The sequence below is a fragment of the Ascaphus truei genome, chromosome 11 (genome assembly GCF_040206685.1).
Source record: "Ascaphus truei isolate aAscTru1 chromosome 11, aAscTru1.hap1, whole genome shotgun sequence".
Lineage (NCBI taxonomy): Eukaryota > Metazoa > Chordata > Amphibia > Anura > Ascaphidae > Ascaphus > Ascaphus truei.
Window position 1 is genome coordinate 51,231,647 of NC_134493.1, and position 23,280 is coordinate 51,254,926.

General features: G+C 42.4%; 2 protein-coding genes across 6 annotated transcripts in view; one reads left to right on the forward strand and one right to left on the reverse strand.

Annotated features, from left to right (window-relative positions):
- On the forward strand, positions 1-22,072 carry RHBDL1 (rhomboid like 1). The gene is made up of 8 exons (XM_075566209.1): positions 1-612; positions 3,465-3,623; positions 4,272-4,496; positions 5,460-5,608; positions 14,361-14,473; positions 15,155-15,255; positions 17,161-17,221; positions 18,488-22,072. The coding sequence occupies exons 1-8, from the start codon at positions 574-576 to the stop codon at positions 18,757-18,759; spliced, it is 1,119 nt and encodes a 372-aa protein (XP_075422324.1). The 5' UTR covers positions 1-573; the 3' UTR covers positions 18,760-22,072.
- Positions 20,897-23,280, reverse strand: part of LOC142463447 (uncharacterized) — a 9,281-nt gene continuing 6,897 nt past the window's right edge. For all 5 annotated transcript variants that reach the window (XM_075566213.1, XM_075566211.1, XM_075566212.1 and 2 more), the window contains exon 6: positions 20,897-23,091. In XM_075566213.1, the coding sequence (XP_075422328.1) occupies positions 22,949-23,091 (143 nt within the window). In that variant the 3' untranslated portion in view covers positions 20,897-22,948. The remainder of the gene's footprint in view (positions 23,092-23,280) is intronic.

Here is a 23,280-nt window from a genome sequence, read left to right on the forward strand (position 1 = left end):
GGAGAGATGCTGTGGGGGATCTGTGTGTAGCAGCGTGGATTGGGCGTGCTGCTCCTCTCCCGTATATCTCTCCACACCCATCCCCTTTCTAATCTCTCTTTGATATCATCTCCACATTTTAATATCTCATCTACCTCTCCTTGTCTTCTTCACCTTTCCTCCTCTTGCTTTCCCTCCCCTTGTCCAGTCTCATTAATATATAATATATATATTTGTATCTCTTATTTCCCTCCATCCTTTCTATCTGCATCCATAATCCCGTTTTCTTTTAATATATCCATCTTCTCTATCTGCCTATCACCTCGGCCCTCTCCTTCTCTCCGCTTTCATCCTCTCTACCTATTTTCTCATTCCCTATCTTCTTTCTCTGCTCTGCTTTTTTTTCTCCCCCTTCATCTCTCCATCCTTTTACCCTCACTCTTATTCCCCCCTTCCTTTTGCCCTCTCTCTTTTATCTACGGTAGCTATCTCTCTCCCCCTCTCTCTGAGGGTGTTGGATGGGAGTGTCTGCAGGTGTTGAGCAGACTCGACTGCTAATTGCTGCATCCCGCACCACAGTTCATCTGCGGGTATATGGACAGGAGTTCCCTGCTGCGGGTTATCCAGGGGCAGGTGAGAGGAAGGGAGAGGCATTGGGGAAGGAGGGGGGATGCTTGGAGTAAACGAAGAGAGAGTGGGATGATAAAATATTGGGGGGGAGGGGGATGATGGGCAGAGTATGCTGGATGCAGCAAAGTGAGAGAGAGAATGTGTGTGTGTGTGTGAGAATGAATGTATGTGTGTGTGAGAGAGAGAATGAATGTGTGTGTGTGTGTGTGTGTGTGTGTGTGTGTGTGTGTGTGAGAGAGAGAGAGAGAGAGAGAGAGAGAATGAATGTGTGTGTGTGCGTGAGAGAGACAATGTGTGTGAGAGAGAGTGTGTGTGTGTGTGTGTGTGAGAGAGAGAGAGAGAATGAATGTGTGTGTGTGAGAGAAAATGTGTGTGTGTGTGTGTGTGAGAGAGAGAATGAGTGTGTGTGTGTGTGTGTGTGTGTGAGAGAGAGGGAGGGAATGAATGTGAGAGAGAGAATGAGTGTGAGAGAGAGAATGTGTGTGTGTGTGTGTGTGTGTGTGTGTGTGTGTGTGTGTGTGTGTGTGTGTGTGTGTGTGTGTGTGTGTGAGAGAGAGAGAATGTGTGTGTGAGAGAGAATGTGTGTGTGTGTGTGAGAGAGAATGTGTGTGTGTGTGTGTGTGTGTGTGTGTGTGTGTGTGTGTGTGAGAGAATGTGTGTGTGTGTGAGAGAGAGAGAGGGAATGTGTGTGAGAGAGAATGAGTGTGTGAGAGAGAATGAGTGTGTGAGAGAGAATGAGTGTGTGAGAGAGAATGAGTGTGTGAGAGAGAATGAGTGTGTGAGAGAGAATGAGTGTGTGAGAGAGAATGAGTGTGTGAGAATGTGTGTGTGAGAGAGAGAGAATGTGTGTGTGAGAGAGAGAGAATGTGTGTGTGTGTGTGAGAGAGAATGTGTGTGTGAGTGTGTGTGAAAGAGAGTGTGTGTGTGTGTGTTTGAGAGAAAGAGAATGTGTGTGTGAGAGAGAGAGAGAGAGAGAGAGAATGTGTGTGTGAGAGAGAGAGAGAGAGAGAGAGAGAGAGAGAGAGAATGTGTGTGTGTGTGTGTGTGTGTGTGAGTGTGTGTGTGTGTGTGTGTGTGTGTGTGTGAGAGAATGTGTGTGTGTGTGTGAGAGAGAATGTGTGTGTGTGTGAGAGAGAATGTGTGTGAGAGAGAGAATGTGTGTGTGTGTGTGCGTGTGAGAGAGAGAGAGAGATAGAGAGAGTGCGTGTGAGAGAGAATTTGAAAGAGATGGTGGGTGGGAAATGAAAAGAGAAAGGAGGATGGGGAGAGAAGATATGTGTATAAAACAGGTGAATGTGTGAGTGGGTGAGGGATGTGGGTGAATGAGAGAATGAATAAAATAATGAATGAATATAAATATAGGATACGGTGGATGGAATAAGTGAACAGGAAGAACGTGCGTGGGAAAGAGATGGCAAAAGACAGACAATATGAAAGAGGGGGCCAAAGAGACATTAAATGAAAGAGAGGAGAGGAGGGGAGAGGTGTGTATGCAGATAATGTGCAGGAGACACTTGCACACTGTGTAATTATACTCTATTGATGTTCATGCCACAGTGGGGTGCGTGGAGAAATAGGAGGCAGAGAACATCTGGAAACAGCTGGAGAGGAGAATGCATGGAGAAGCATAGGGGCAGTCAGGTCAATGCCGATTTAAAGAGACATTCAGACAAGTTGGAATAATAAGAACCAGATGTGTGTGTGCAGGGGGTGGGAAGTGCACCTGTCATACTGCAGGTGTAACCCGGGTTTTTAAATCCCCCCAACTTTCCTGCAGTGGTGGGGGTATCATTAACTCCTTTGCATGCAACACATTGCAACGTGTCGCCGATGGGATTGAATGTAAGGTTTCTTTGCCTGACCTGAAAATGTCGAGGTCGTTAGAAAATTGGGTCAGATCTTTTCCGCTCATTTTTTGGAAAGTTTATACAATATGTGTGCTTACAATTACAAAGAGAGAGTGCCTTCTGAAATAAACACATTTCTCAAAATAATGTGGGGGACAGTAGGATAAGTTCCACAACAATGAAAGGAAGGTTGGTTTATAAATAAAAAGTAGCAGTACTAGGTAGTACAGTAGTAGGGAGCTCAACTCTAGTCTGCAAGACCTTCCCTCCCCTCCAACAAGTCAGGTTTGTAGGATATCCCTGCTTCAGCACAGGTGGCTGTGATTGAGCCACCTGTGCTGAAGCAGGGATATCTTTAAAACCTGACCTGTTGGGGCGGGGGGAGAGGGTGGATCCACCATTGCTCTAGTCTAGAGTGTAAATAAAAAGTAAGAAGGCACATTATTATTATCACCATGTATTTGTAAAGCGCCAACCTGTTCCACATTGCGGTACAATGGGGGAATGGAGATCACACACATATTATTACACATACTTTATACATGGAATATTTTTTTCATTTGGTTTGCAAATGAACATGTTCCCGTAGTCCTAGTTTGCAAAGAAAAACCGACGGAGATCTGTGGGTCTGTAATTCCTAAAAGTAATGGAACGCGTGATTGCAAATACAAAGTGGTACTTCTTGTTTGCAAAGTCAAGAGTAGTGGTAATCTGGTTTTATAACTATATAAAAAAGGGTAGTTCTGGTTTGCAGGAAAAAAAACTGTTTTATAAGAACAGCTCTGCTTCTCCTTGTATACTAATAACAGCATCGCCTTTATCTATATACCAGCATTATATTTGTATCTGCATAATAACAGAGCCGCCTGTCTCTATATAATAACAGCGCTGCTCACCTCTGCATAACAACAATGCAGTCTGTCTCTATATAATAACAGTTCTGCCTCTCTGTGTATAACAGCAGTACTGCCTCTCTATGTATAATAACAGCACCTCTTCTTTCCGCAGCTTGACCCAGGAAACACGGGGTTTGTTGGAGCAGAGACCTTCACCAGCCTGGTGAACAGTCATGAGCTGCCCCTGGACCCCACCAAGCTGGAGATGTTATTTGCCCTGTCCCAGGGCAACGAGGAAGGGCAGATTTGCTACCCCCAGCTGGTGGACCTGGTGAGTGATGGAGGAGCATTCTTACTACCCAAGGACAGTACTCCAAATATATAAAACCTTATTCACTACATGATGTTAGCGATTTAACAACTGCTAACCACTGTTCTATTTTAGCGACTAGTGAACGACCTGCCCCATTGAAATACTATTTTTTTAAGTGATCCTACATTGGAGACCCCCAGGCTGCAGAGAAAAGTTATTATTTAAAGGTGCAATCACTGATAGCTGACATAAAAACACGGGAATGTAAAAATATGATTGTCTTCCTTAAATGTAACCATGCTTGGAGCCAAGATTTGTCTCTTTGGAAATTAAAATTAGATTTGGTAAGGAAAGCCAATTAGATCGTTAAATTGTCAATGGAAGGTTGTTTTCTGGCCAGCTATATGGGATTGCAACTTTTAAGTATATTTTTAAGGAAGGAGCCTTGTAAAAACATGTATAAGATATGTATATTTCTAGGCTTTCATGACATGGAGTTAGATTTCTCATGTATCCTGTTCTCTCCCGTATTCAGTATGCTGTGAGGTCACTTCCCGGTGCTGGAGAAGATAGTAGCCATAATCAGTTCAGTGAAGCTGATCTCTTCTCCAACGCAGGGAAGTGTGATCGCAGCCTATCGAATAAGGGTCTGTGTCTGTGTTTCAGATCAGCAATAAACGGTCCAGCAGTTTCCGGAGGGCCATCAGCAGCGGTCAACGGGCTCTCCCTCGGGAAGTCCTGCTTGACCAGGCTGGGCTGGGCGTCTACAAGAGATTTGTACGCTATGTGGCGTACGAGATCCTGCCCGGGGAGATGGAACGACGTTGGTATTTCTACCAACACCGGCCATGTCCACCACCCATCTTCATGGCAGCTGTGACTCTCACACAGGCAAGCTCTGTTCCCCCTCTCACCAATGGATAGGTTCATACTGTCCACCTGATGTCCCCATTGCATTTACATCCATTCTTTCCCCGTCTCTAAATCAGACACCGATTTTCTGTGAGCCTCATTGATTTATTTTTTATTTTTACCATTGGCGTCTTAAAGACATCAACGGAGTCTAAATAGATATAAATCAGCACTTTTCCAATCATATTTTTTTTGGGGGGGGGGGGGGTGGTTCAGAAACCCCCAGATATCCAGTGCATCATGGATCCACTCTTGATAACTTGCCTGGCTCAGCAGATCACGGTGACATGGTTGGTTAGCCTTGCCATACGGTGGTGCAGTTCCAGAATAAGCAGGCACCACAGACATTAGTACTGAATCTCAATTCACTGCGGCCTTCCAGTGTGTCATTAATGACATTACAAATCAATGATAGCTGCCTCTTGACAACACAGAAGACAATGTAGACATCTATATATATTATAAAGCAATCTAATGCATTTTAAACATGTTGAGGCTAAATTCAAATGGATATTTGATATTGGATTGCAGGCTTTGGTGCAGCATTGAGCTTGGGAAAAAAAATGTGCATATTTTATTTGTAATTTTCAACCCTGTTAAATCTGCAATTCCCACTAAAAAATGAATACTTTGAAAGTGTATTCCTCTACATCTCTGCAAACCCCTCCTAAACTTCCCTATAGTTATTTGTTTTTTTTTTATCTCCCTATGGAAATCTCTGCTACTTGGGACAGAACCGCATTCTTTCCAGTTTTATGATGTCACTGCTCTCTCGAGGAAGGGAGAGCCAATACACATCAGACGATTCTGAAAAGCAACCACGACGTTCTAGACTGCTCCTTTTTTTTATTTGGTCAACGTTGACTTTGAGCAAGATTGCACCAGGGGTTAATCCCTCGGTCCGCCTCTCCCACTGATCTGACGCCTGTCTTTTCCCTCCAGATCATTGTGTTCCTGTGTTATGGAGTCAGGCTGAACAAGTGGGTCTTACAGACGTATCACCCCGAATATATGAAGAGTCCCCTTGTCTATCACCCGGGTCATCGGGCACGGGCCTGGCGCTTCCTCACCTACATGTTCATGCACGTTGGGTAAGCTGGGTGCAGAACAACATGAAAAGGGTAGACTTTTAGGGGTGAGGCCCTGACAAACTGTCAACTTGAAACAAACTATATATATATATATATATATATATATATATATATATATATATATATATATATATATATATATATATATATATATATATATATATATATATATATATATATATATATATATATATATATATATATATATATTTGCTGAAAACACTCCTGAAGATAAATGAAATCTTAGCTGTAGAATAGATGGTCGCTGGACGATCCGTGTTGATCTCTGGATCAAAACAATACAAAAATAGAAAATGTCCACGTCACTCCAAGGTTAGGAAAATATAAAGACAAAAAATGTATTACATAAGATACAAAACAATAAAAAAAAAAAAATAGAGCGACGTTTCAAGCCAAATCGCCCTTTCTCGGAGCGGTATAGCGGGCAGATATCGTATATATTTCCTGCCTTATGTGGAGAAGAACCAAGTTGACGGTTTGAAGAAAGAAACAATTTTGTTTTAAAAGAAAAATACTAATACATTAAAGTAGCTGATGTTTCGGGCACGAGATGTCCTTCATCCACTTGTTGGAGAAAGGGTGTCTCGTGTTGAAACGGCACCTATTTTTATGCATTGGTATCTTTGTAAATAAATTTCTTTTTTTCGTCTGAGTGCTGAGGCACCTACTTTCTTCATTGGATTCTAGTTGGCTGTTTTTTTTTGGTGAGGACCAGTTTCGCATGTGCACCCTGATTGCTGATGATATGATATGAGATGCATCAATCATGGTGCACGTGGGAAACTGGTCCTCACCAAAAAAAAAAACAGCCAACTAGAATCCAATGAAGAAAGAAGGTCCCCTCAGCACTCAAAGATGGAAAAAAGCAATTTATTTAAAAAAATACTTACACACATGATTATTCAATGATTATTAAGCTTGGCTAACACATTACAGATATCTATCGTTCAATTCGCTATGTGGGATACCTATACATCTGGATTATTTATTGTAGTTTTATATTGATTGTATATAGTAGAATTACTCTGCTCTTTCCTAAATCTGTCTCAGCATCTCCCCTGCTGAAATCCCTCTCCTGACTTCCTATCAAATCCTGTATCACACACTCCATTCTCCTCCTCACTTTTAAAGCTTTACACTCTCCTGCCCCTCCCTACATCTCAGCCCTAATTTCTCGCTAAACACCATCCCGACTTTTGCGTTCTGCTCAAGGATGTCTTCTCTCTACCCCCTTTGTATCTAAAACCCTCTCCTGAATTAAAACTTTCTCACTGACTGCCCCACACCTCTGGAATGCCCTTCCCCTCAATACCCGACTAGCACCCTCTCTATCCACCTTTAAGACCCACCTCAAAACACACCTGCTTAAGGAAGCATATGAGTAGCTCCGTGGCTAATACTATACACGCGATGCATAAAGCTTAGCCCACTGCAGACGCACTTACCAGAATTCCCTCCTACTATCTCTGTACGTTCTTCCTACCTACCAATTAGGTTGTAAGCTCTTCGGAGCAGGGACTCCTCTTCCTAAATGTTACTTTTATGTCTGAAGCACTTATTCCCATGATCTATTATTTGTTATTGATACGATTGTCATGGGTATTACTGCTGTGAAGTTCTATGTACATTAATGGCGCTATATAAATGCATGCATGCATGCATACATACATAGATCTACACAGATGGGGTTTAATATAGTTACATAGTCAATGAGGTTGAAAAAAGACATACTGAGTGTCCATCAAGTTCAACCTATGCTAAATTTAGATGACACTTATCCTATAATATGTTGGGATATTTTATGATGTAGTGCACCATTAAATACTGCGGAAGCTCTGTGACGGTTATAGTTATACTGAGATATGTTATTATATGTGTAATATATAATCAATCCCTCATAGATAACCAAGTGTTTTCTGTTTTTTGAAGACCTGAGGATATCAAAAGATTTTTTTTGTGGGAACTCTTGAACTTGAATTCCTAAAAAAAAAAAACTGCTTTTCATCTCAGCCCCAATCGCAGAAACGCTGGAACTGCCCCCGCATGCATATCCCATTTCGTATGAGCTCTTCACAAAAAGCAGAATGGACTTGTGATATCGGTCAGGGGACATTTCGTTGCTAGCTTTGCGGGCCTACATTTTTAGAACTACCAATACCTCTTATGAAACAACCGTTAAGCATGCCGGAGGTGTTACAAGGCAGAGTGCCTTCACTTTACATCGACTCCGACATTAGTGCAGCAAAATCCTCTAATCTTCAGCACTAGGATGCCTAAAACCCGTCCTCGTTGGCTAATAATTGTGGTGTCCCTCCTTTGTATTTCCTCTCTCTGTTCCCGACAGGCACTTGTGCGCTGTTTAACCTCCCTGGGCCTATTCCTTGCATTGATCACAAGGCCGCACGGGCCGTTGTCATGGGAACCTGGGTGCACATCACTCCAGGCCTCTCGGTACTAGCTCTCCCTCCAATCCAGTCCCTGCTGGTGGACCGGCAGAGCCTCTCCGAGGTTAAAAATAGGCTCCTTGCACAGCACGGGGACACACTGCAATACACTGCAGGCAGCCAAGGGACTAAAGGTCCATTCCTATTTAGCAGTATAGACTAGAGCTGCAGTAATATGAAAGCACTCTGTCCTTTAACATCGCCCCTATCATTTGCAGTCCGAGGGTTGATGGCTTTTATATAATAATATCACAGATTATACAGCACATGTTGCTTTCATTAGGAGTGAATAAAACGGACCCCTCCCCCACCACCCCCAAAAAGTAGCAGTACTGTGTGTAACATCTAAAAACTTCCAAATGTATTTATTATTAAGGAACAGCTATTTTGACCATATTTTAGAAAGATTTATTCAATATTTGTGCTTGGAAATCTGAAAGAGGATTCCTAAAATAATAGCACCATTAGTTTGTCAAGAAAAAAAAAAAAAAAAAGTGCTACACTGGGATTGTAAATGTTAAAGTACCTTCACACTTTGAACACTGATCATACCTACAGTATGTGATGAGACTGATGCAGTATAATTCCAAAGTTGCTGAGCTCTGGGCAGTGATAAAACACTTCTTATACAATTCACAAATATGTATGTATGCATGTATGTGTATATATATATATATATATATATATATATATATATATATATACATATACATATACATATACATATACATATACATATACATATACATATACATATACATATACATTCTGCATTTCTCTGACGCCCACTGAAGGAGTAGAGGAAACTTCGAAAAGACAAATCTATTTGGCTTTGTCTAAGTGGGACTGGTTTACGGGTCCCACAGAAAATTTGTTTAGTTTTGATATTGCTCTAAAATGAAAACAAAATTTGGATTTCAACATGAAGGGAGTGATGAGTGACAAATAACCCATTAATTGCCAGAGGGATCTGCATTGTTATTCTTCTGGCACTAAATGGGCTAAAGTAAATGCCATTTTGTACAGTTATAAAATCTGGTTTTATCAGTGTAATTGCATAATTAAAAAAAAAAATTTGGTTTCAGGAGCATCTAATTCTGGCAGAGTTGTCAACTCTCACTGATTTCTATCATCCGCCTCTCACAGACGTCAATGAAATCTCACTGCTATTAAAAGGACATTTTATTGTCCAGGAGCTCCCGAATCTCACTGATTTCAGCCCTTTTAAGCCCCTCCTAGGACAAATTAAACATGTCGCTGTTCTTAGTTTATATAGGTGTTGATAGACTTGTTTTACAAGAAAAAGTGTCAAAATATTTTTAAATTATGTTTTAAAATTGTAACATTTCCTTGGTAAACAAAAGCCTCTGAGGATTTTGCAGTATCTATCTCAGTGGTTTCCAACTTTTTTGGTTAAGGAACCCTAATTCTGAGGAACCCCAACCCTCTCTTATAGCAACTCTGTAATCAGATGACTTGTAAGTAACGCTAACCCTCTGTAACACATCTGAGATCAGATGCAGTGTAAGGAACCCCAACCCTCTCTAATAGCGCGTCTGAGATCAGATGCATTGTAAGGAACCCCAACCCTCTCTAATAGCGCGTCTGAGATCAGATGCAGTGTAAGGAACCCCAACCCTCTCTAATAGCGCATCTGAGATCAGATGCATTGTACCCCAACCCTCTCTAATAGTGCGTCTGATATTAGATACATTGTAAATTCTGCTGTATTTATTACAATTTTCAAATTAACTGAAAATGGCAGGGAACCCTTTAGGGATGCCCAAGGAACCCTGATTGAAAAACACTGACCTAACTCGTGTGTTGTGTTGCTATGGGGAAGGTGTTCTTTTTACCCTTTTTGTTTTCAAAGTAATTATGTTGCCACTATTGGAAACAAATGTTATATCTATGGCGCTGGGTACATAACACAGAAATAGATGTAAATGTCATACAACCAGTATAGTGGTGAACTCCTCTGGTGCTCTTCCAATGAATGCAGCAAAAATAAAGGTCACGTCTGCACAGCAGCCTCAGATGAAATGCCCGCTTACCAGACATGCACAGATCACAATCAGTGGATAAATCGGAGAGTATCCCCTCTCATATGAACCACACCGCGTGTGCTGGCATCTGGCTGGAGCTCAGGGAGAATCCCTTGCCGTCTGTAACGTCACGAACCTCCGCTCCCCATGTGCACCGGCTGGTGTGTATTTTGAAAGCCGCCAAGATTTCCTCAGGATGCACGTCAGGACCCACTACCGGTTGCTCTGATGTGTTGGGGGATCAGTGCACCGACCGCCGCAACCGGAGACCGCAGGCAAGGCTTCAGATAAGGCTCAATGGCGCAGCAGGTATGGAGGCAACAACTGCACCGACGAAGACCACCCTACGCGTTTCGGAAGACTGCGCTTCCTTCCTCAGGGGTAAACAAGTAGTTCCTATGCCTTGCAGAGTCCGCATCTAAATAGTCCCGGTTTAAAGGTACATGGACCCAATACATGGATTACACATGCGCAGTAGCTCAAGGATAGGATGCTTGGTCTCAGCAACACTAACAACAACATAAAATGACATATAACACATATATTATCACTAAACAATGATTGAAACAATATATAAATACTAACACTAATGAACATCCTTCTACAATACCTAAAAATAAAACAAAAAACAAAAGTCAAAAAATGTATATGGTTATGCATGACATGGACACATAGCAATGATGCACAATAACACTTAACCCCTTGTGGGATAAGGGACCCATTTATTCTCTAAGAGCTGTATAATAGGGAATTAAATGGTCCACTGAGAGTCATATTGTACACTATATCAAGTGCTTTGATATTATATCATGTATTGGACAGTGTGCAAAGGGGGCTGGCATGTGAGAACATACATATATACAAATGCACTGCCTGCTATAACTACACTGACCTTCAAGTAGCTTCCAAGCGGGACGAAATGTATAGTCCAAAAATAAAAAAGAAAAAGAAAGGTGACTACAATACCTAACATGCATATAAAGACCGTAAAGAAAGTGTTATGTAATTAATATTAATAAACAATGTAAACTTACAATGTGCTATATATATATAACGTGATAAATACAGGGAAAATCCTTTGATACTAAATGATCGTATTACCCATAGAAATTTAATACACCCTACTATGTGCTGGCCAAAAAAGGATTTATTTGTTAACTAGAAATGCTTTGAGGTCAAATTCAATATTCAGGCCCATAGGGGTCAGGGTCTTAAGCTCGTATATCCAAAACGACTTTTTTCTCCCAAGGAGACTATTGATGTTGCCCCCTCGCCAATTGGGTGTTAGTGCCTCTATAGCCACACATTTCAGTCCCGTAGGGTCTCTATTGTGTACTTGGAGAAAGTGATTCGATACATTGTGCGTGATTAGACCTTTCTTAATATTGTACACATGCTCGTACAAGCGGCGTTTAATAGGCCTTGTGGTCATTCCCACATACTGCAGACCGCAGGGACATTCCAACATATAAATTACATTTGTGGTATTGCAGTTAATGTGGTGTTTAATATTGTAGATCCTGGATGTAACTTTGGAGGTAAATTTCGTACTTTTGATACTATACTTACATGCTGTGCATGTATTGCAAATGAAATAACCATTGAGGCCGAAATTGCTAGAAGTTTTATTGCTGCGTAACAGGGGACAACTGGGTGCTAGACCGCGTCCAAGATTTGGAGCTTTGGTAAACACTATGCTTGGCCACTTGGGTAATATAGTAGACAAGTCTTTGTCCTTCAAGAGTATAGGCCAGTGTTTATTTAGAATTTTTTTAATATTTGGGGCCATTGAATTGTACTGTGTAATAAAGGATAGTTTTGGACCTGTGTTGTTTTTCTTTTTATATTCAAGCAATGTGTCCCTGTCTAGCAATTCGACCTCAGATAAAGTCTGTTCTAATCGATTTAATGGATAATTACGATTAACAAATTTTTCTTTTAGCTCTTGTGCTTGTGTGTGGAATGTGCTAATTTTGGAACTATTTCGTTTCAACCTTATAAATTGACCTTTGGGTATGTTATTGATCCACGCAGGGTTGTGATGGCTGCTGGCGTGCAAATAATTATTAGCCTGTACAGTTTTAAAAAAAGTTTTAGTGTGCATGATGTTGTTCTCTATATATATATATATACATAAATCAAGGAACTCAATAGACGTGTTACTGGATGTGAACGTGAACTTAAGATTGAGTGAATTGTTGTTCATGTAATCTTGGAATAAAATTAAATCTGAAGGATTGCCTGACCAAATGAAGAAAATATCGTCGATGTAGCGCCGCCATAGGATCAAGTTCGCTCCATAGGGACAGCTGTTGCAGATGCATTTATTTTCCCAGCTGCCCATAAATAAATTGGCGTAACTAGGAGCGAACTTCGTACCCATGGCGGTGCCACATGTCTGTAAATAATAAGATCCATTAAAATTAAAAAAATTATGTGATAAAATGAATTTAATACCCGTGACTAAAAAAGACTTAAGTGAGGGAGACATAAGGGGATCACCATCTAATACCCGGCCAACAGCCTCACAACCCTGAACGTGGTCAATAACAGTGTACAAGGAAGAAACGTCTGCTGTGACTAAATAAAACTGTTGTTGCCATTGGATGTCCCTGAGGGTCTGCAGTATGTGGGTCGTATCTCTCAAATAGGATGGGAGCTGGGTTACATAAGGCTGTAGATGAAAGTCTATGAATTCAGATAGGTGGGAGGTTAAAGATTGGATGCTGAGACCAAGCATCCTATCCTTGAGCTACTGCGCATGTGTAATCCATGTATTGGGTCCATGTACCTTTAAACCGGGACTATTTAGATGCGGACTCTGCAAGGCATAGGAACTACTTGTTTACCCCTGAGGAAGGAAGCGCAGTCTTCCGAAACGCGTAGGGTGGTCTTCGTCGGTGCAGTTGTTGCCTCCATACCTGCTGCGCCATTGAGCCTTATCTGAAGCCTTGCCTGCGGTCTCCGGTTGCGGCGGTCGGTGCACTGATCCCCCAACACATCAGAGCAACCGGTAGTGGGTCCTGACGTGCATCCTGAGGAAATCTTGGCGGCTTTCAAAATACACACCAGCCGGTGCACGTGGGGAGCGGAGGTTCGTGACGTTACAGACGGCAAGGGATTCTCCCTGAGCTCCAGCCAGATGCCAGCACACGCGGTGTGGTTCATATGAGAGGGGATACTCTCCGATTTATCCACTGATTGTGATCTGTGCATGTCTGGTAAGCGGGCATTTCATCTGAGGCTGCTGTGCAGACGTGACCTTTATTTTTAAATGCTGTTTTATTAAATGTGATATTTTACTTCAGTCTTGTGTCTCAGCACATGTTTGTCTTTTAGTGTTATAGTCTGTCTATGTATTGTTAGTGATTGTATTACGCTATGTTTGTCTTTATCTTTTTTGCATGAACTGCTGCATTCATTGGAAGAGCACCAGAGGAGTTCACCACTATACTGGTTGTATGACATTTACATCTATTTCTGTGTTATGTACCCAGCGCCATAGATATAACATTTGTTTCCAGTCTCCCATCTGACCCAGGGGGTCAGAGTTATATCACAGGCTGCGGGTTTCACCTTCTTAGATTAGCGCTACCTTTTTCTTTGTTCTATGTTGCCACTATTGGTAAACACTATTCTAATCATCAGAAGTAGTTGATATGCTTGAATTTGGTGTTCCTGGAGAATAGCAACACATGTTTTTCATGATACAAAATATAAGTCTGTTACTTCAAGGGTGATTTGAAGCAGAATACACAAATAAATTAGGTAAAATAGGTTTGTTTTTCTCTCCTAAGTATGATATACACAAGCGCTGCGCAATCATTCCTGCTCGCGCCCCCCCCTCTTGCTTCCCTCCCTGCTCGCGCCCCTCCCCCCCGTCCCTTACCTCCTCTCCGGCGTCATGAGACGTCACATTGCCATGCCGTCACATGATCCCGCGGCGTCCTTTGAAGTCGCGTTGCCATGGTGATGCGTCGCCGAAGAGAAGGTAAGTGAGTTACACAGGCCTCACACGATCCCCCGGCATTAATTTAAATGCCTTGGGGGAAGAGCGCGGGACCCCTGCAACCGCCCGCGACCCCCCGAATAATCCTGTGCCCCCCAGTTTGCGCACCGCTGATATATACTCTCCTACACATACTATGGTAGGTAAATAATAAAGTAGTATTTGGTGCACTCTAGAATCCATAACATTTTGACAACTGCTCACATGGCAGTAATATTGTTTATCTCTGGCAGCCTGGAGCAACTGGGATTTAACACCCTCCTGCAGCTGATGATTGGGGTCCCCCTGGAGATGGTCCACGGAGTGCTGAGAATCAGCTTCCTGTACCTCGCTGGGGTGCTGGCAGGTGAGTCCCTCAATCCTCCTATCCTTTGCCCCTGTGACTGCACCTCTATTTTCCAGTCCCAGTTCTACCTCTTCATGTCCCGTCCCTCTGGTCAAACATGCTGAGGATGTCCCATCTCCCATACAGGCGAGATTCATCTTCTAACGTTCACATCAATTATCTGAAATCCTGGGCACACTGTTGCTTCTGTTCACCCATAATGATGACCCTTCTGTCACATACCTCCTCTCTGTCACACACCTTTTTTTTATTATTTTCTACATTTACCCTGAGCCTCCTTTTATCTCCCTCTCCTTTATCTCTCCTTGTCCCTTACTTCTTCATTCTCCCTTCCCTTTTTCTCTTCCCCTTTCTGTGTTTCCTCTACACCTCCTCTCTCCTGACTCTCCCATCTATTTAATATGACAACAAGACAGTCACTTATAAACTAATAATGTTGTTGACTCTCACTCTGGGAGTTATTCATTAAACTGGGACATTACCGACTGCGGCTCTATTTATAAAAATGTTTTACCAGGAAGTAATACATTGAGTTACCTCTCGTTTTCAAGTATGCCCAGGAAATACTGGCAGTTACCTATGTAATTGAGTTCAATGGGAGTTTTGTGCGATAGTTCCTCAGTTTACTGAACAACCACCTTAAATATTGATTATGGCCTCTGTCCCCTTTATTTTTCCCAGGATCCCTTGCAGTTTCTGTCACAGATATGAGAGCCCCGTTGGTCGGCGGTTCAGGTGGAGTGTACGCCCTCTGCTCCGCCCATCTCGCCAACGTTGTTATGGTAAGCACTGCAGTCCGAGAAAGGGAGGGCAGCAGGATCAATGGAGTGGGGGAGAGGAAGATGAATCAGGAGAGGATAACCAAGCACTACTTGTAGACATCAAAACAATGAAAAAATAAGAAAAGTGCGCATAACCATTAAAAAATTAAGTTATTTTAATGGTCATATGAAAATGGACCGCAAAGGTGTCACCGTACCTAGGTGGTTCGAGCTTCAGCTCATCAAGATAGAGCTGAAGCTCGAAACGCGTAGGTAAGGTGACACCGTCGCTGTCCATTTTCATATGACCATTAAAATAACTTAATTTTTTATGGTTATGCGCACTTTTCTTATTTTTTTCATTGTTTTGATGTCTACAAGTAGTGCTCTGTTATCCTCGCCTTATTCATCTGTCTACTATCTACGGATGCCCACTGTGAACCTTGGGAAAGGGACTCTTCACGTGGACGTGTCAACATTCAAGTGAGCCCATTTTTGATTTATGTGGTCCCAGCTTATCATTATTATTGAACGTCAGGAATGCAAAGTGTGTTTTCTAGCTACAGTTTTCTGGACTAATTGTTTATATTTCCTTCACTATTCCAAGTGTTCGGTTCTGAACCAGTATGCCACACTGTGTACCTGTCCATATCTCAGCATTTCATCCCAGAGGTTCGTCACATGAGAACATCATCTTTTTTTCTGTGTCTGTACATCAGGTCATTAGCACCACACAAGCTAGCTATTTTGGGGGAGAGGAAGGACAGATTTTTAAAGGCAGGGGTCTTGAAAGAATATTGCTTCCTCCCGAGTTAAAAATAAAATAAATAAAAAGTGTATTGAAGTCATTAACATATTTTAACGTGGAACAGGAAGTAACAATGCTGCCATTTTGATTTTCAATATGGTACAGGAAGTTCAAGGTTTTATAGAGACCAATGTACTTTACATAACGTTCAGCTATCCTCACATGACAGGAAGATTACAATGTAATAAAGTCATCTAGCAATATGGATACGTCTAACATTGGAGATGCACCGCTACAAAAGAGACTCATTGTCAAAATGAAAACGTTGCGCTCAAATATCCCAGTCTTTTCCAACACCGCCTCCGAGTGTTACCAAATGGTCCCTGACACAGGTAGAGCTATAACTGACAGAGAGAGATGCAGAACACTGAACATGGCAGCACACAGAGGAAAATCATGACGTCCATACTTGGAATTATTTAGCTAGATTATTTTATTGGTCACCTACCTCTTATGCCAGAGGTGCGCAAACTATTCGCGCTGCGCCCCCCTACCATCCTTTCCGGTGTGCGGGGATCATGTGACGTCACGCCATGGCCCAGCGGCGCCATTTGATGCCGCGTTGCCATGGCGACGCGTCACACAGCCGGCTGAAGCAAGGTAAGTAAAGTTTGCAGAGGCCTCACGCGATTCCCCGGCATTAAATTTAAATGCCTGGGGGAAGAGCGCGGGGCCTCTGCAACCGCCCATGCCCCCCCCAGAAAAATCTTCCGCACCCCCCAGTTTGCGCACCGCTGTCTTATGCCATAACAGTCTGTTTTGCTTACGAGATTCCCTGAGATTTATCAAGTCTCACTGTTCATCCCCGACTGTATCTGTCTATCTTCTACAGGTCCCCAAACCTGCTTCAATAACTCCAGTCACATCGTACAGTGGTTAAGGTGCAGACAAGGATTCTGGGTAGTGACATGAAAACGAGCACCCAGTGAGCATGTCACTTCGCTTACAATTGAATTTAATAGATTCCTTATCGCTTCTCGAGCGTTTAAAGCCACGTCTGGGACGAGGGAGATACAGAATCGGTGGATCCCCTAATATACAAAGATACAATACTCATGCGTGTGTTTGCACAAGTCATCAAACAGTGTCCAATAACGTCTCATATTTCCCTCCCACAGAACTGGGCTGGGATGCGCTGTCCCTATAAGGTCCTTCGGATGATACTTGCATTGGTCTGCAGTAAGTACATATATAGAGAAAAGGATTATGGGTAACCCTTTCAGCCAGCTAGTCTATGCATTACACGCTCCTCTGTCTGAACGCAATGATTTCCAATGTACGTTGAATCTCATAATATTGTTAACATGTGGTTAAGACCTCTTCCCAAGAGGAGTGAGTGGCATAGGGAGGCTGTATAGTTGGGCAATTCTGTTCTAGCTTGTGTTTGCAACTATTTTTTAAATTACATTTGCCCGTTACCCCAAAGTATATTAACAGTTCCTTAGAAGTATTTATAAAATATTGTACCGGGATACATATAAATTGAGTTACTGCTCGTTTTCAGTTATGTCCTGCATACAGAAATATTAGGATCACCCTTTAACACACATCAGTTGCCTTCCCATGACTTCAAAAGGATCATCCACATTAAATAGTCAGTTTCTCCCATGGGCTTCAATAACATCAACCTCCTAAAAGTTAGGATCACCCTCTGATATACTTTAGTTACTCCCTCCCCCCCCCACCACCACATGCACTTCAATAGGATGGCCCTATTAAAGTGAGGTACACCCTCTTACACATCACTTGCCCACCAGCACTCAATTGGAATCACCCTTTTAAAAATAAAGATAACACCAAGAATGTAAACATCAAATGGCTTATTCGCTGAGAAAAGAGGAGGCCAGGGATAACTTGTTACATGCATCAGAAGCCCTATTCGTTGTCGTATCAGTCTTAGGTAGCTCTGCAACCGTTTTTCCCCATTATTGCTTAGCAAGCTGTGCTTTCACTGCAGCCAGGAATTCTGGGTAATGAGCACTCGCAATGCACTCTTTACTGCTTATCCATTTGAACATGGAGCCGTATAAGCTTGTGCCTGACGCGTTCCGCGGCTTTTCAGCACAGCCGGGGTTACAGAAGTACATAGCCAGTAACATTACTCAGACGACCCTTTTAACCTTTTGTCCCATCAGTAGGTTACTGGCTATGTAACGTGAAGCTGGTAATGGATAAGAAGTGAAGAATGACCCACTGTGTGCTCATTTCCATGTCATTACCCAGAATTCCTGGATGCATTGGGAACATTGTTTGTTTGCTAAACGATTAGGGGACAGGGTTTCAGACATGCAAATGTACCCACAAGGGTTATTTTTATTCAGCGTACGGTGGAGGGTTTGTCACTTTCTGACCCCCATAACTTTTAATATCATACTCCATCAGTTGTCCCCTTGGCTTCAGTAGTATCAGACCTGTCCCTCACACTCCTCTCCTCTCCCCTCGCAGTGAGTTCGGAGGTGGGCCGTGCAGTTTGGCTCCGTTTCTCGCCCCCGTTACCTGCCTCTGGCCCCCAGCCCAGCTTCATGGCTCACCTGGCAGGGGCGGCTGTTGGGGTCAGCATGGGGCTGACCATCCTGCGTAGTTACGAGGAGAACCTCCAGGACCAGTGTGGTTGGTGGGTCATCCTTCTGTGCTATGCCACCTTCCTGGCCTTCGCTATCTTCTGGAACGTCTTTGCCTACGACCTTTTAGGCGTGCAGATCCCGCACCCTCCCTGACGTGACGCAACCTTCAGGTCTCAAGTGCTGGACAAAGCTACCTTCACCCTTTCATTGCCAGAGGGGCCAGCAAACAAATTGCTTCGTGATGCATCGCTGGCCCCTCTGGCAGCAGAGAGGTTAATAGGACTACACTGGACCAAGATTTTGGGGTGGGGATTGACGCTTGATCTATAAGGTATCCCCTTTTTACCTCCATCCAGTAAGGCTGAGTGATGTGATGCTGTTTGCTATTTATATATGTAGTCGGGTGATTTTATAAGCTGTAACTGCTCTAAGTTAGAACTACCTGTGCATTCAGAGTGTCAGCAGTTGGGTTATCACCAGGAAATAATACCCCAAGGAGCCTCGATCCCTTAATGCTCTCTATATACCAGCTACACAAATCCAGATATATTTTGAATTGCCTCAACCTTTTCCTTTCCATTCTCATCACTACTCTTCCAGCAGTTTCGCAATCTCAAAGTACTGATGGAACATGTTTTTCTTCCGGGGCTTCTTTAATATGGCCGCCTTGGTTAACATTCTAAGAAATGCCTTATAGCGTTTCCTTCCATCACTGCAACTTTTAGAATTACTGTGACATTCTTACCTCATTCAGACCTGAGCCTTCATGTAGCCCAAAACCAATGTTCGTTATGATAATGTTTATGGCGATTGTCCTTACACATTTCCACAGCTTTCTGAGCTCTGTACAATCGCCTTAGAGATTCTAATACCAGCACTGGACAAACCGTGAAATATTGATTTATTGGTCCATACAACACCAGGTAGCCTGACGTTGCGGGTCCCCTAAGGGCCCAGCCTTCTCATATCAGAGAGGTCAAGAGATTTACTCACATGAAATGCGAGTGGGATGCTCTCAGACGTACAAGTTTCACCATTTGTTTTGATACTTTTTTGCACTATATTTTGCCTCATTTCATATACTCCTGGATTTATTTGCCCTCTGGATCCTGCTTTGCATTTCTGTCTTGGACCTGGTTTGAGTCTATTCGAGGAGCAGCACGATCTCCAGGAGCCTGCACTACATTTTTCACATATTCACCACATGGGTGTGTGCACTTTTTAAAATACACAAGTGTGTACTTGCGCTTGAATTTCTGTTGTTTATATTAGAGATGTGCAAACGTTTCACTGACATTTGCCAAATGTGCTATTTTTGTCCCTTGGAAAACCTTTGGAAGAATTTGCCAAGCATTAAAAGTCGATGTGCAAGGTCAAGCGGCCCTGTTATATACAACTAATTACACTAAACTGGGGCAAGAGTCTGAGCAATGTGAACTTTTGGAAATGTAAGAGAAAAATGTCCCCCCAAAATTGTGATAACAGCACTCGGGATCTATTAACAAAAGGTAAAAACTATTTATCGATAATCACTATTCACAGTCGTGTGTATGTTATATATAAATATACATACATGAATCAGTGTCCTAAGTTCGGCCATTTCCCCTGCTTACTGTAAAACCCAAGTCCCTATTTGATCTCCATGTTCTTAATGGTTTAGAAATTGCTCGTCTATCCCAAAACATATATTAATGCCCTGCTCCCTGCAGTTCTGTATTGGCTTCCACCGCCTCTGCTTGAGAGCTGTTTCGTGTATCCACTGCCCTTACAGAGTGAATAAGTATTTACTCGCGTTGCCCTGCGGTAATACAGGGACAGCAACTTCCATCTATCTAATATCAGTAAGGTATGAGGGCCTCGGATTTAAAAAAAAAATTTGAAATTTTAATGGAAAAATACTGTTTTTTGTATGGAGACTGCTGAAGTCAACAAGACACTGGTGCTAAAAAAAAATAATTCAGAGACCGGCGGGAAATCAGTGAGTTTATATGTAGGTGTCTCTATCATCTTTCTCTATCATCTTCCAAGAATACCTTTGTTTTTTTTATAACCGTTCTGTATATTAAAGCAGCAGTACCATGTAAGCTAGTAACAAAAAATATGTGATCTATGTCATTGGCTTCCTTTAAAAGGGATATAATTGAAGCCATCCTTTTAGGAAATTCATGTTAAATCCCTGTATCCTTGCCAATGCTTTTCAAACCATTGGAAAGGTGGATATTTTAAGCTTTAAGACACTTTCGGTTAGTTTCATTTAATAAATTAAAAAAAGGTTACTAGACGGCATAAATAATATACTGCAGAAAGATAATACTTTATTAAAAACAGACCGTATCACATTTACATAGTAAGAACATGGGAAGTATGGGCGGGGGTTCTCCCGGAGTCGCAATAACACGCTCGTTATTAAAGGGTTCCGTGGTTCTGAAAAGGTTGGATAACACTGCTTCGGGGTAGGCCGTATTTACTGAGCGAGGCCCCGCCATAAGTCGCCTTCTGGCCCAATTCTATGGATGGGATGGAAGTTGCCTAATGATTTTGCATCACGAAGCAAATCTGGGCCGTGGCCTATGGTTAATATTTTCTGATGGAAACCCAACTTCTGATACCTTTTATATTGCACTGCAGGGCAAGGCCTCAACTAAGTGATGATAATCTCTGACCTATCAACAACGTGATTTACAAATGCTCCAATTGGACACTGGTACATTCATTTAGCTATATACATAAAGATAACATATAAATTATCCGTACACTATCTGTAGTGATCCAAAATTTAATGTTTCTGAACCCGACATAAATGGTCCAACTTTTATTTGCTGTTGTCAACAGGAAGTGCTTGGTGGCCATTTTTTTTAATTTGACATAAGATGAGGGGGGAAATGGCTTCTTCATATCACATAAAGGAGGTGACTCCGTGGTAACCTCGCTTGGGGTTACATCAATGTATCTCTTCTTTCCTGCCATGTGTGTTGATTATACAGGGGACGGATAATGCTCAAATGTGGGAGTGTATGAGTAAGACAACCCGTAACGTGACTCCACAGAACATGAATATTTGGTGGTTTTTTTGTAGGATTAGCTCTTTTGTTTTTATACGTTATAACAGTACAATAAGGGGTATATTTATATTTATGACGCATTTCTTGTCAAAATGAGTAAGTGCGAGCAACCAATGAAGACCTAAGCTGTTTTGCCGGACTAATATGGCCCTCTTCACCTCTGACCCCTGACATCCATCAAAAGTGCCAAATCCAAAACACGGAAATAACGAAGACACAGATACAACCTCAAAACCGTGTGTGTGTGTGTGTGTGCGGTGAGGGGAACCTTAAAAGAATAATAGATTTATTTTCTATAAAACTGATAAGCGATGTTGTGCCACACTAGTTATTTTTTTAACTGGTTGTTTTTGTGGGGGAGGGGCAAATGAGAATTGCTTAAATAAAGTTATCAAATAAAATCAGTATGCTGTACGGTGCTGAATGTAAAAATCTGATGTGTGTTCTCGTAGCTCTCTAGTGTTCTAACACCATCGTAAAATGAGGTTGGCGCCAATCAGCAAAGATGCACGTTTGGGGCCGATCTAACTTATTCATTTGCATATTTGTGTACTATCTTTGAATACTTTGTTTTAAAAGGGGGATCTCTCAAGGTGTCCCATCCTTGTTGTCAAGTTCCCACATTTCAACCTCACTAACCGCCCCACCAACCTCCATATCAACCAAAGGGGACCGCTTCCCCCCCCCCATCTTCTTAACGTAACCCCATGCTTCTCAAGTAGCTTCCTTTTAATGACCCCCCCCCCACTCCTACAACTTATTCTTCACCTTAATCACCTCTAAATGTCTCCTCTTGACATGACCCTCTCCACCAACGGTCTGCTCGCGGTAACCCTCCCTCTAAGAGGGTCCTTTAAGGGAACCCTCTTCCCCCCCCCCCTCACTCCAAGCTTAAGTGACTACTCCATGATGTGACCGCCTTCCAAATGTCTCTTCTTGAGGTGACTTCCCCCCCCCCAACCATCTCCTGTTTAATCTGACCACCAAAAATATCTTCTCGATTAGACTACACTAACGATCGTTTCCTCTATGAGGAGAACAAGACCTCTACAAAAGAGACTTCATATCTCAAATTAACAAGAACAAAGAACACTCATTCTGGTCCAGTAAAGGGGATATCAAAGAACCTAATATTTTTCCATGATCTACATGAGCTAATAAAACACTTAAAATCAACAACAAAGTGTGTTATTGCTTGGAAACCTGGGATTGCAATAGTAGTGGCCAAATCCTTGTTGCTTTGGTTGAGCGGCGAGATTATGGCCACTTGCTCTTCCCGCTCACTTGGTTTTCAGTTTTTTGCGGGGTCTTCCCTCATCTGCCTTTTCCAAGGACTCTAGGAGATTTGGGCAGAGCTTCTTTGCCACCTCCCAGGCCCATAGACACAGCTCCACACGGTGAGGTGTCCACTTCTCACTGGACACTGGAAGAGAGAAGAACCCAGCAACTCCGGCTTATTCTGTGAAAATGTATCGGGGGGGTGATCTGGATTTTCGGGACTTTTACCTGAAGATGCTTTTTCACCACAACTTGCCCAGAAAATAAGTATTTTCCAAGTATAGATAGGACCCAAACAGGCATTACACAAAGTGTACATAATAAATTACAAGCA